This window comes from Cuculus canorus, chromosome 1 (genome assembly GCF_017976375.1).
Source record: "Cuculus canorus isolate bCucCan1 chromosome 1, bCucCan1.pri, whole genome shotgun sequence".
NCBI lineage: Eukaryota > Metazoa > Chordata > Aves > Cuculiformes > Cuculidae > Cuculus > Cuculus canorus.
Window position 1 is genome coordinate 200,906,980 of NC_071401.1, and position 13,544 is coordinate 200,920,523.

The 13,544-nt window shown below is 44.9% G+C and overlaps 1 protein-coding gene across 9 annotated transcripts in view; it reads left to right on the top strand.

Moving 5' to 3' along the window:
• The window catches only part of FRMD4A (FERM domain containing 4A), a 389,746-nt gene that overhangs the window by 299,819 nt on the left and 76,383 nt on the right, over positions 1–13,544 (top strand). For all 9 annotated transcript variants that reach the window (XM_054056344.1, XM_054056345.1, XM_054056346.1 and 6 more), the window contains 3 exons: positions 3,316–3,400; positions 9,674–9,730; positions 12,227–12,249. In XM_054056344.1, the coding sequence (XP_053912319.1) occupies positions 3,316–3,400; positions 9,674–9,730; positions 12,227–12,249 (165 nt within the window). The remainder of the gene's footprint in view (positions 1–3,315; positions 3,401–9,673; positions 9,731–12,226; positions 12,250–13,544) is intronic.

Consider the following 13,544-nt stretch of genomic DNA (forward strand, 5'->3'; position numbering starts at 1 on the left):
ACCAATATTTAATATAGAGCAATCTGATCATTATGAAACGTCCTTACAGCCAAAAAGCCTTAAACGCTTCATATGCAGCAGCTTCTGAAGTCTTCCAAGATACCTTCTGCAGCACTCATTATTATTTTCTGGCTGCTGACAGGGAGCAGCCAAGATAGGCACTTTGTGTTCATTACCCAGCATAATATTCACTAGTCTATATAATTAATGCTTATAAATTGTACTTGATGAATTATAAGTTACTGAGGGTGAAGAGGGAGGGGGAATGCAGAAAGACATTTATATTGGCTGATCATTTAAACTTTTTCAAAATTATTTCTTTGGTTTTTACTATCAGGAAGTTTTGTGGGGTGTTCTCCCTTCTTGCAAGTACCTTATTTCTCACAGCAATAGTTGCTGATTATAAAGGAACCTCTTGTAGAAACTGCTTAAGGCAAAACTGTTTGTTGGCTGTGTTGCAAGTAGAAAGGGGAGCAGAGGTGTTGGACACATTGTACTGCCTGTTGCTCTGTCCAGCCTATCCACTATTTCCCGGATATCTCAGCTTCACAGCACATGGAGAAATGCCTCTCCCTCAGGGTAGTCCTCAACAGAAATCTGAGAGTTGCCCCTTAAAACTGACAATCTTGAATTATGCAGTAAGAAAGAATTTATAAGCTTAACAGGCAAAACAGGCGGGGGGTGGGGGGGTGGAGGACTTTATAAACACAGCACAACAGCCTCAAGTATCTGAATGATTTTCTGAAGGTCATGAATTTAACCCAGAGTTTTTGTTTGATTCATTGTTTTAGCAATCTCCTTTTAGTCACTGTCATTGGTCATTGTAAAGCACTGTATTTGGAGAAGGTGGTAAGAGGAGGAGACAGATTCACCATCAGTGCAAAAGAACTTGCCTTTCCCTCCTCCTTCTGTTGTTGCAGCATCAGCTGTGAAATCAGGGGTGTCTGCACCAGTTTGGGATTTCTGAGCCTGCCATACACCAAATCCCATAAGAGTTCCCTCTGCAAATCCCTCTGCACCAATTTCCTGTTGCACATGCCTTGCATTTGTTCTGATGCATGTGTGAGAGATCCTGTAGCTCCCAGCACTCTCTCCACTCTGCAGATCACTTGAGAACTGGGATTTCTTTGTGAAAATTAAGTACCCTGGGCAGGCTCTGTGCTCTGAGAGACTAAGTTTTGTACAGAACACGAATTCTGTGCATATGTCTGTGGAAAATCTTGGGAAGGATCCATGCAGCCTTAAGAAATGCAATATCGCCCTCTAGTGATGATGAAGAGGGTTCGTTTGAACATTGATGAAACAAAAAGAAGCATTTTTGGCTAACCTTCATGAGGATTTAGAAATGGAATAAATGTTCCTGCTTCGTTCTGACCCTGGAATTAAAGATACTACCGTCACAGCTCGGAGAGCACTGTTAGTGGTGATAAGTAGAGGAGGTTCTTCAAGAATCATAGAATGTGTAAAACTATCATTTTTCTCCATGAATTCAGCAGATGGAAAGCCAGCTGCACTCAGAGAGCAGATCTAGTGAGAAGGTTCCTTTTTTAATGCAGCATCTTTTTTGCATTTCTAAATCCAAGTATATTTTTTTTGCCAAAAAAAGTAAAAAAAAAAAAGAAAAAGAAAAAAGAGGCAGTTTCAAGGACAGGAGGTGAAACCCAGCGGAAACCAGAAAAAAAAAAATAAGAAAAAGTTTAAATTTTGTGCTTTATGAACCCTACATTCAAGTAGGGGTTTTGACTTGAATTTTATTTCCATTTCTCATTTCAAGTCTTCTGGAGAGGGAGAAGGAGACATAATAGCAGAAGCACTTCAGGAGATGAACAAGAAGAGCTCGAAATTTTTCTCTCACTCTAGTAAGCAAGTAGTTACTTGCAACAGTCAGGAAATAAATTGTTTTGAAGGGTCTTCAGAAGACACTTAGGAGCACTACCAAGCTTTGACCTTTCCCCTAAGAAGTTACCTTTAAGGCCTTGGATTCTACAAAGAGTTCAATATGGACAGTCCCGCCAGAGTTTGTGTGAGGCCCCAGGAGTGTCAGCAGGTCTCTCGGCTCAGTAGGGTCAGGGAATAAAGTTTCTCTGCAACTCAACCCTGCATCTCAATGTACGGTTCTAATGTATATTGGTTTTTCAAGTTCCTGATGCAAACAGCATTTCCCTGGCACCTTCCCTATTCTAATTGTCTCTGACAAGGCACGATAGTACTGGAATTTATGTAAGGAACATTGCTGCCACTGTACTGCAACTTAAAAATCACTATAAGCCAGGGTGGGCAGATAGACGGTGGTTTTTTTCCTTACTTAAAATAGAAAGTAAATGCAAAATTCATCTTAATTGCTCACTGAACCTATCCAGGATTTTTCTCTTACTACAAGAACACACAACATACTCCTGTGTAACAATCAGTCATTAATTTTGATGGTGTCCTGAGCTTTTTTTTCCCGAAAGGTCACAAGGCAGAATTAAGGCCTGGAGTCAATTCAAGGCAAAATCTTGGAGTTCACTGCTGAAGGATCACACCACCGAAGCAGATAGGACATGGAGTACTGAATTGATTCATACATATTACAGGCTTCCAACATAATTGCAAATATTTGGTTGGGGTCATCAGCCATTGCAAGAGAGTGGTTTTTTCTGACACTGAGGTTTTGGGCTGGTCAGTTTTCTGCTGAGTTCTGAGAAGTCATTTCAGCTCAAAAGATAAATCAGACTATTGGCATTCCCAGTCATCCCCGGCATCACTGCTCACAGTACTGGTAAATTGTGCAAGGTCCTTAACTGTTGCTAATATCTTACTCTGCAACCAAAGCTGTTATGTGCTAGCTGCTAAAACATATAAAGAAGCCTTTCTAAAATTTGCCTTATGCAGAGCTGAAGTGGACAAGGAAGGAACCCAAAAGTGGATTTATGGCAGTGAATATTTTACAATACACAACAGCACAGAAATTGGCAGGTCAGGTAAAGGAGTTGAAGACAAAATGCCAAAATGTGATGGAGAATGAAGGGAAGTTTACAAGCAAACAGAATAAATTATTATTTGAAGTTTAAAAACAAAACGAAGGATTACATAGAAACAAAACCATCCACTTGATGATCCAGATCCTTTGATATGGCTGGGCTTGTGGTGACTGATCATGCCCTGGAGCATGTGCAAGCCTCTTCCAGCACCCCAGTCTGCCATAAGTTAAGCAATTTCATTTTTCATATACTCATTATGACTCTGTTGACCACATTTTTCATGTAATGAGGGCATTTTCATGTTTTACCCTCGTTCCCCCCAGTGTCTCACCTCTCTTGCTTTCCCTTTCAGGTTCTACATTGAAAGCATCTCCTACCTAAAGGACAATGCCACCATTGAGCTGTTTTTCTTGAATGCCAAGTCCTGCATTTACAAGGTAAGGTCTTGGGGAGCTCTGGGTGGCACTGGGGTGGGCTGAGACACAAAGGTCTGCACTCTGTGCCCCAAAATTTACATTGGTCACACCTGGACTTCCTCCAGGAGATATGACCTCCTCCTCCTACCCTCCCTCCTCTGTCTGTAACCACCCTGGCACTTGGCAGCAGCCTCCCTGTTGGAGAGTGGTTCTGAGGTAAAACACTCTTGGAAATAACTCTGGTGGTTGGCAGGAGGGAACCTGCAGCTCCTAAAATTACAATCTGGCTTGTATAAGGAAATGGCTCAGTAAAGCATTTGACACTGTCTCCCACAGCATTCTTCTAGAGAAGCTGGTGGCCCATGGCTTAGACAGGCTTAGTCTTTGCTGTGTAAAAACTGACTGGATGGCCGAGTCCAGAGAGTTGTGGTGAGCAGAGCTAAATCCAGTTGGTGGCTGGTCACAAGCAGTGTTCCTCAGCGCTCAGTGTTGGGGCCAGTTCTGTTTAGTATCTTTACCAATGATCTGGATGAGGGATTGAGTGCTCCCTCAGAATGTTTGCAGATGACACCAAATTGAGAGGGAGTGTCAATCTGCTTAAGAGCAGGAATGCTCTACAGAAGGATCTGGACCGGCTGAGGTCTATTGTATGAGATTCAACAAGGCCAAGTGCTGCATTTTGCACTTTGGTCACAACAGGGTTGGGGAAGTGTGGCTGGAAAGCTGCCCAGTGCGAAAGGAACTAGGGGTGCTGGTTAACAGCTGGCTGAAGATGAGCCAACAGTGTGCCCAGGTGGCCAAGAAGGCCAACAGCATCTGGGCTTGGATCAGAAATGATGTTAACAGCAGGAGTAGGGAAGTGATAGTGCCCCGTTGCTCAGCACTGGTGATGGAGAACCTCAGTGGGTCCCTCGCTACATGAAGAACATTGAGCTGCTGGAGAATGTCCTGAGAAGGGCAATGAAGCTGGTCGAAGGTCTGAAGCACAAGTCTTATGAGGGGCAGTGCAAGGAACTGGGGTTGTTTAGTCTGGAGAAGAAGAGGCTGAGGGGAGACGTCACCGATCTCTACAAATGGCTGAGAAGAGGTTGTAGTGAGGTGGGTGCTGGTCTCTTCTTCCAAGTGACAGGCAACAGGACAAGAGGAAATGGCCTTAAGTTGCACCAGAGGAGGTTTAGATTGGATATTAGAAAAAGTTGCTTTACTGAAAGAGTGGTGAAGCACTGGAACAGGCTGAGGCTGCCCAGGGTGTGTTCAAAACCCCTGAAGTGTTCAAAAAGCAAGTAAACATGGCGCTTAGGGACATGGTTTAGTGTGCATGATGGTGTTGGGCTGATGGTTGGACTGGATAATCTTAGCGGTCTTTTCTAACCTTAATGATTCTATGATTCTATTAAAAAAAAAAAACACTGCTATTGAAGCTGTCTTTGAGCAGAGTGGATGTCGTTAGCGTTTCCCTCCCGAAGAGGGCGGCAATGGCTGTTGAGGCTGGGAGCGGGTTTGTGAGAGGTTCAATGTCTGGGTTTGCGAGAACGCTTCTGTGAGAATTTGCAAGGAAAATGTGCAAGTGCATGAGGTTGTGTGTGTGCGAGAGTGGGGTGGGCACGGAGAGCAGACTGTGTGAGGGATGTGTGACTGCATGTGTAACTGCAGCTGTGAGAGTGTGCGCCTCTGAGTGTGTGTGTTGGAGTGCCTGCAACTACGCTTGTGGCAGCGTGACTGAGAATTTGTGGGCTGGGGGAATGAGTATGAGGGTGTATGGAGAGCTGGATGGGTGTCTGTGGGTGTGTAGTAAAGACCACCTTGTAGAGGACCAAGCCACGCACAGAGAAGTGGAGTTAGTACTAGAAACAGCCCTGCCTAGCAGACTATTGAAAACACCAGCCTGCTGTGGCCTATTACAACTCAGAGCTGTGCTTTACAAGGTACACTGTGTGCCAGAGATAAGGGTGTCCTGGCACAGCCTCCACTCTGCGAGACCTGCAGAACTGATCCCTCCAATGCCATGAGCCAACCATTCAAAGTTTCAGACAATGAAGCAGGTCCAGAATCCACTGAGGTGGAGGCTGGCTGTGTGCAGACTCAGACAGGTGGGCTGGGCAGACAACTTAAGGCGTGGGACTGGGAGAGGTTTTTCAGCAGCTGGGATTCCCTGGGAGGATCCCTCCTACCTCCCTCTGTGCTGGCAGAGGCTATTCCCAGTGACTCACCTCCATCTGCCAGGGAGGAAGTGGTAGGAAAAGACAGTTGTGGTCAGGAAGTGATGGTACCACCATCCCACCACCCTCAGCAGGTTTGTGACCTGCTAAGCCACCTCGCTTACACCGAATCTGGACACTCACTTCCTGACATCTGCATGTCTTTAAATGCAGGGAGTAGCTTTGCATCTCCTAAAATGCAGGGTAGAAGCCAGAAAATGTATTTTTTTTTTCCAGTGCTTAGGAAAGAGGCAGGGCTGCTGAGCTGAGCTGTGCAGAGCTTTGCTCTCTGGCAAGGCTGCAATTAGTTGTGCTTAGTCAGCCCTCTCCAGCAACAAGCTCAGTGCACAACACATTTTGGTTCCTGGGGAAAAGTTCATTTTTGGAGTATTGCCAGGAAAAGCTTACACTGTTGTTCTTTTCTGGGAAATGGCTTAACAAGAAACAAGGGGTGGGGGGGTGGGGGGAAGAAGTGCCTACAGATCTAGGTTGGTCTATTTTAGTCTGACCTCTCCTGAAACCATTACTTTGCACATTCGAGCCGACTATCATCTCCATCCAAAAATAGCCCTGCTGGATTCCCAGCCTCCCATGAGAGTCCTTCCCCATTTGACTTCCACAACCACAGCAAGTAGCCACAGCAACCTATGCTGCGCTATTCAAAAAGGCGCTGAATGTGAAAGTTGGGTGCAAAGTCTCTGCTAAATGCAGGGTGAGCACTGAGCTGGCATGCCTAGCATGGATGCAGACAGGGGGATTCAGTGTCTAAGGACAGCCATAGGTGTTGTCCATGCAGCTATCAGGTGGTGTTGCATCTCCCAAACCTTAGAAGCTTCCTTGTGCAGAAAAAGTTTCCTCCTTGGACTTATAGAATCATAGAATCATAGAATAGTTAGGCTTGGAAAATACCTTAAAGATCATCCAGTTCTAACCTCACTGCCATGGGCAGGGACACTTCCCGCTAGATCAGGCTGCCCAAGGCCCCATCCAACCTGGCCTTGAACACCTCCAGGGATGGGGCAGCCACAAGTTCCCTGGGCAACCTGTGCCAGTGCCTCACCACTCTCATGGTGAAGAAATTCTTCCCAATGTCCAGTCTAAATCTGCCCCTCTCCAGTTTGTACCCATTCCCCATCATCCTACCACAGCAAGCCTTTATGAATAGCCCCTCTCCAGCTTTCCAGTAGGCCTCCTTCAGGTACTGGAAGGTCACTATAAGATCTCCTCTGAGCCTTCTCTTCTCCAGGCTGAACAAACCCAACTCTCTCAGCCTGTCCTTGTAGGGAAGGTGCTCCAGCCCTCCAATCGTGTTTGTAGCACTCCTCTGGACCCATTCCAACTGCTCTGTCTCCTTCTTACATTGAGGATTCCAGAACTGGACACAGCATTCCAGATGAGGTCTCACAAGAGAGGAATAGAGGGGCAGAATCACTTCCCTCGACCTGCTGGCCACGCTTCTTTGATGCAGCCCAGGACACATTTGGTCTTCTGGGCTGCGAGTGCACATTGCCAGCTCATGTCAAGCTTCTCATTGACCAGCACCCCCAAGTCCTTCTCTGCAGGGCTGCTTTCAATTGCATCATCCCCCATCATGTACTGAAAACAGGGATTGGCCAGACCCAGGTGCAGGACCTTTTACTTGGCCTTGTTGAACCTCAGGAGGTTCTCAGAGACCCACTCCTCCAGTCTGTCCAGGTCACTCTGGATGACATCCCATCCTTCTAGTGTGGCAACTACACCACTAAGCTTGGTGTCATCCACAAACTTGCTGAGGGTGCACTCAATCTTGCTGTCAATATTATTGATAAAGATATTGAACAGCACCGGCCCCGGTACTTCCCACAGATGGCTTCACGCCAAGGTCCCCTACAGCCCAGAAAGACTGTACATTGTATGACATAAGTGTGGTTTGTAAGGCTATAGTAGCATCCTGTTGATTTTCCAGATGCGCATCCTAAAATGACGCCATGCACAGGGCTGCTCAAGTTGGGAAAGAAAAGCTTTGGCTTGTTTAGTTTGGCGCTGCTGGTCTCCTGAGTTACCAGTTGGCTCTGCACTGGGGTGCTGTACTCTGGCTGTACCCATGGCTCCTCCTCACCCATCCTGTTGTATAAAGAGACAATGATGGATCCACACACCCAAACCCTCACACGGGACCAGCAAGCCACTGTTGCACAGAAGGGGCAAGCCACCAAACGAGACAGGGCTTGGCATCAGACACTGTCCCTCAATCAGTCAGGCTGCTTAATTAGGATGTTCTGGCACAGGTTTTGGCCTGTGCCAAGTAGCCCTGTCCATAGCATTGCTTGGGCAATGAGCAAGGTATGAGCACTCGTTCCCAAGAGGCAATACAGCAGAAGTAACCCTGTCTGGGACCAAGGGAGGGAGGAAGAGTGTTTAGTCATGAGCTATACTGTGCCACGTACCCTTAGGAACAGAGAAGAGGATCTGTCCCGCCTTACCTACTAGCGTAGGCTTGCTATAACGTCGACACATCGTTTGCCTGTGCGATGCCTGGTTCTCTGAGATGGGAGGAAGACCTGGCACTCTGGTCCTACTCTGCATCACCCCTCGCTATGGGGTCTGACTGCCCCAGCCCTGCCTGTAGCTGAATACGCATCTCACGCCAGCCGCTTCCCTTGGCACACGCGCATCGTTAGTGCAGTTAGTGCAGGTGCCTGCGTGAATCAGGCATTTAGCTGAATGGGGAAAGGTGTGTTTATTGCCTGGAGCAGAGCTGGTCTTCACTCCCCAAGGAGTTGTTATGAAGCAGGTGAAGGAAGGGCTTATTTTAAAAAGCTGGCACTGGTGAAAGCCAAGGACACCTGGATCTTATCCCCGGGTTTGTTCCCTTTGTTTTTGATTTTGCCAGAGACAAGCCAAAGCACCAATTGTGGTTTGTAAATGAGGTGAGGCTATAACTTGGCTGGAGCACGGAGCACAGCAGTGATTTATATTTAGAACGCTCGTTTCTTGCCAGATGAAGTAAAATATTAAAACCAGCAGCTTAAATAAATACAACAGAGAAGCCACCACAGGAGTGAGCTGAAGTGACCCAGTGTACATGGCCACGTATGTATCGGACAACTTAGGAGATCGAGTTGCAGAATTAAGGCCTAAACAGTGTGTCAGTAAAAGACAACTGTCTTCCCCAAAGCTGACACTGGCAGGCACTAGAGACGAGGAGAGAGTACTTGGCCATGAGATTAATGCTCCTGTCTCCCATCCCAAGCATCTTTCTTGTTTGGTCTGCATTCCACACATTCAAATGGAGCAGTGCCTGGACCCTGTGGTTCTGTGACCGCTGTCTGAGGCACAGCAGAAAGACCATGAGAGGATCTCATGGGACCATCGATGTCCTTCATGTGATCACAGTGTCCAAGCAAAATGCTCACAATATCACCTGACCCTCCAAAACTGCTTTCAACAGGGTCTGGATCCTATAGAATGGAACAGTGAAGATCTGCCAAAAGATTTGCTGTCACAGCTCATTCTCAAAGCACCCCCAGCCCTAGTTGAATGGGGTGGAGATGAAGGGCTGAAACCAGAGCTCCCATCCTGCAAGAAGGAATGTGGTTCTTTTTCCTGTGAGTTTACCCTGGGAAAGGGCCAGAGGAGTTCTGCAGGGGCTTCGGCACAACCTCAGTGAAGTCAGATTTTCTCATTTCCTTGCTTCTGTGAGCAAAGGACAAGGCTGTGTTCCCATGAAGCCTGGGTGACATTTGAGGGAGAAAAAAACATATTTCCCAGACTACCTTTCACTAAATCACACAAGAAAGTAAAAATTACCCTGATCATCCCCCTTCCACCTGTCTTCTCTCCCTACCTTCCCAAGAATCCCTTCATGCCACACCCAGTCATGCTTCATTTACCAAGCAATTACGCTGAATATTTGGCTTTCTCCACATGTAAGTGGGCAGGGTCGCCCTCACTTTGGTCTCCAGGAGCATAGGGAATGCTTTGAAGCCTAGCCAGGGGAGAAAACTGGCACCACACGCTTCACCGTGCAGTAGCCAGGAGGAGATGCATGTCCTTCTTGCTGGTGCTCAAACTGACTAAGCTCTCTTTCTCTTTCTTGTTTTCTTCACCTTTCAAGGAACTCATTGAGGTTGACAGTGAAGTGGTGTTTGAGCTGGCTGCGTACATCTTGCAGGTAAGCACCCACCTTCTCTCATTTTGTGTTTCCTCATTTAACTGCTTGCCTTGCTACATCCAGAATGGCTGTAGTGAAGCACAGAGGGTCTCCTGGCTGCGGGAGAAGTTTCTCTTTACGCAGTTTTCATCATTTATACCAATGCAAGATAGACACAGAAGACAAACCAGACCTTTCCACGCATGGAGCAGATTCCACTGCCCAACATTTTGCATACATAAACACATATTGTGTTTGCACCAACACAGATATCCAAGACCTTGGGCTATGATGTCAAGCCAGAGAAATTTTAAGTGTTGAATGCAATTTCCTAGGTGAAATCCAGGCACAATGAATTGTCATTTCTCCAGTGACTTGACTTGCCTTTGTTTTCCCAGTGGAGCCTGACCCTTTGAAAATCTCCATGAGCTTCTTTATGTGCAACTGTCTGTATTCTCCAAGGTGGATAGAGGGGCTTAAAGACTTTTAAAAAAAATCCTTCAGAAAAAAAATTATCTTTGTTAAGTCCTGCTCTTCAGCAAGAGGGAAAGGGTCAGCGACTGAGTCACCAGCAGCGTTTGGTAAATTTCTGATTCCGAAAGAGGAGTCATCTCAGAGTAGTGGAGGTGTTTTTAGTGAAAGATCTCTTTTTAGGAGCATGACTGTGGGAACAGATCACAGATACTTGCCAGATGATCCTTGTTCCCCTTTCATACAGTTAATTTTTTTTTCCCCATCAGCCATGAAGCTGTAAGCAGACAAGCCATCTCCTCAGACTGCACTAATGAATAATAATGCATTGCACTTCTATAGTACTTCCCATGTTAAAGAAGCAATTAATGTGCAGGGATTTGAATCTTCATTAAAATGATTTTATGTAACAAAAATGGAGCAAGAGCGTCAGGACAGGGAACTCAATTAAAAGCCCATTATAGAAATGGCATATTGGCTGCTGGGGGAATACACATCAAACAAGAGGTTATTGTGAGAAGCAGCAACAGGGTTATGAATCTATTGTCTGCCCATCCTAATGAATAACTTGAGCGTGTAGTAATTGTACAGCCAGATCCAGTTCTGCCACTGTAACCCTTGTTGCTGTGATTGTTTCTCATCACAAACACAGGAAGTTACGTGTATTCCTGTAGTAGTTTGGTGCGTAACTTAATGAAAACAGTCAAAACAAGCCACACCTCTGCTGTCTGTAACGAGAAATTACTACAACCCATGTTTGTGACAGAACACAAACAAAACAAGAGGGATCATACTGCATTTTGTTCTACTTCTCACTGCAACATTTAGGTCAAAGAAATGAAATATGGAACATCTACCCTACAAAACTTTTTTTAATTCAGTATGATGAACCCTGTGCAGTGCAGGGCATATCGTTTGGGTTTTGCTCTCTGTTGAACTATAGTGATCTGCTTGAGGATTCCTTCTTATGAACCAGATGAGAGCTTGTGTGCCCTTCAGTTCACTCAGAGGGAAATAGGAAGATAATTAAGGACTGTCAAAACTTAAGTGATTTCACATGCAGCCATATTTCAAATTGTTGTTTTACCAGAACAAATTAACGTACCACCAATGCTCTGAGCTTTACCCCAACCTCAGGAGCGAAGCACCACTGGACGTGGGCTGACAGGTTTTGTGGGTGGGTGGATGGATGTAAGGACAAAAGACCTGAATGCAAAACCTGGTCCTTTTGGCAATGGAAACTCCCTGTCTGCACAAATTACATGCTTGCAGTGTGCCTTCTTGTGTAGCTGATGGCAAATGATGTGCTTTATCGTGCATCATGTGAAACGCATATTGCCTATGGAAAATGCAAAATGTATATCACAGCTATTGAGGTGGGGACTCATCAGATTTTGAGGGTTCACCAGATATGCAGTAGGACTCAAGTACTAATCTAACTGGTGGGGTGGGACATTACTCTTTAACGTCAGTCTCTGATGGTAATAAATAGAAATATCTAGAGATATATATGTAAGGGATCTAACTACTCCCCCAAACACCCAGCAAGAAGTTAGAGAAACCTGTGCCCTGCATCCCCTTGAAAGCTAAGTGAGACAATTTTTTTAAAGTCTGGTTACTAGAATAAATAATGTTTGTTATGTTACTAGAATAATAATACTTGTAAAAAGAGTCAAGGGAGTTGCAGTCTCAGAGGCTGCAAAGTCACTGAGATTTCAGAGATCCGCTAACAATGTAGCATTCACATTGACTCAAAACTTATTTATTAGGGTTGTTTCCTATGGCTTCTTGGATATCCACTAGCAGAATGAGGAATCATCTGGCCCTGTAGCAGGCAAACCTTTTGTTTGTTAATCTGCCCAGCTCACTGCATGTGTCATGGCACTTGACATGAGATACTGGTTCCAAAAAATACATGAGGAATCAATTACAACAGGAAATTGCTGCTAAATGAATTTTGCAAACGGAAAATCTTGAACAGCTGTTTTCTTATTTTTTTTTCTATTTTTAATTATATCTTTTTAATTTTTCTTGCTCATTTTACAGGAGGCAAAGGGAGATTTTTCAAGGTAAGTGAATGTAAAAGTTTTTGCTTTTGTGTGGTGTGAGAATGGATGTGGTAAAATCACTGTGTGAGCTACGTGACTCAGTTGTAGCTGTGTAGCAACAGGAATGCATTGCTAGCATAGACATCATGTTTCCTGAAATCATTTCTTCACAAAACACAGCCTTTGACCAGAACGTGCCTTACAAACAGCATTGTTTGCGACTTTATTGTTGACAAAATCTCTTTATATGCCCATGAAGGAAATAGACTAGTCTTCAGAAGGAAATTACTAAGGAAATGACTCTACAATCTCTGTTATATCACAGTGCCAACCAGAGGCAACATTAAAATTCCATTGCTAATTGATATTTCAGCTTGAATTTGGACAGAGTTCTCAAAATCACAATTTAGATAATTTGGTTTGTTGAACTTCCACTTTTCCTTGAGCCAAATCTTCAGACTTGCTGTAGGAAATTCAACGAGGTGACTGTGTTTGGTGTTTTAGCAAACTGTTAATGAAATGCCCAAGAATTTTCATTTAAGTTGACAGTATCTGTCAGTATACACGTTAGAAGCAACCAAGGTCAGATGCCTGTTTGATGCCTCGTGTGAGAAACATGAAAGTTCTTTATCCGAAGCTCATATGTACTCCATATATTACTTTTGCTGACCTGAACCTGAGTTCAGCTGGACGACCGCAATATCCCCTGAAGTTCATTTCCAGGAAGAAAACAAGGTGTGAAGGGACAGTGAGATTGCATTGCCAGATGAGCCTAAAGAGGTGCCTTAAGATACACTGAGAGAAGATATTAATAGTGCTCTGTGCACCCATCAGAGCCTGTGAATATCAGGCAAGTTCTGTCTTCTGGTGGACTGGGACATCTAGCCAGCTAAAACTGAGACAATTCAGTGAAAAGGAACAATGCATTGCAAATATTGCTTGCCTGTCGTGGCATCTGAGATGACATGAGGTAACCCTTGCTAAAAGGAAGTTTAAGATCTGCCTTATTGTACCTCAAAACCTTAATTCACTTGCAAAATTTTGACATGCTTCTCACCACAGAAACACAAGCCCAGTATTGCTTCATTTTTAAGTTCCACACAATTTGGAATAACACAGCTATCAGCAGTGTTTATTTAGGGGGTACTGGAGTGCATGTGGTTCTTTTCCGTCTGGTTTTCAATGCACTGCCAAGTGCTTAACCCAGAAGAGCTGGACCAAGCAGAGTTTTGCCATTCAAACCTGTGATAAACCACATCTTCCACTGGCTTTGCTATGAAGACCAATATTCAATGTTTCTCAGAATATCTTGAACA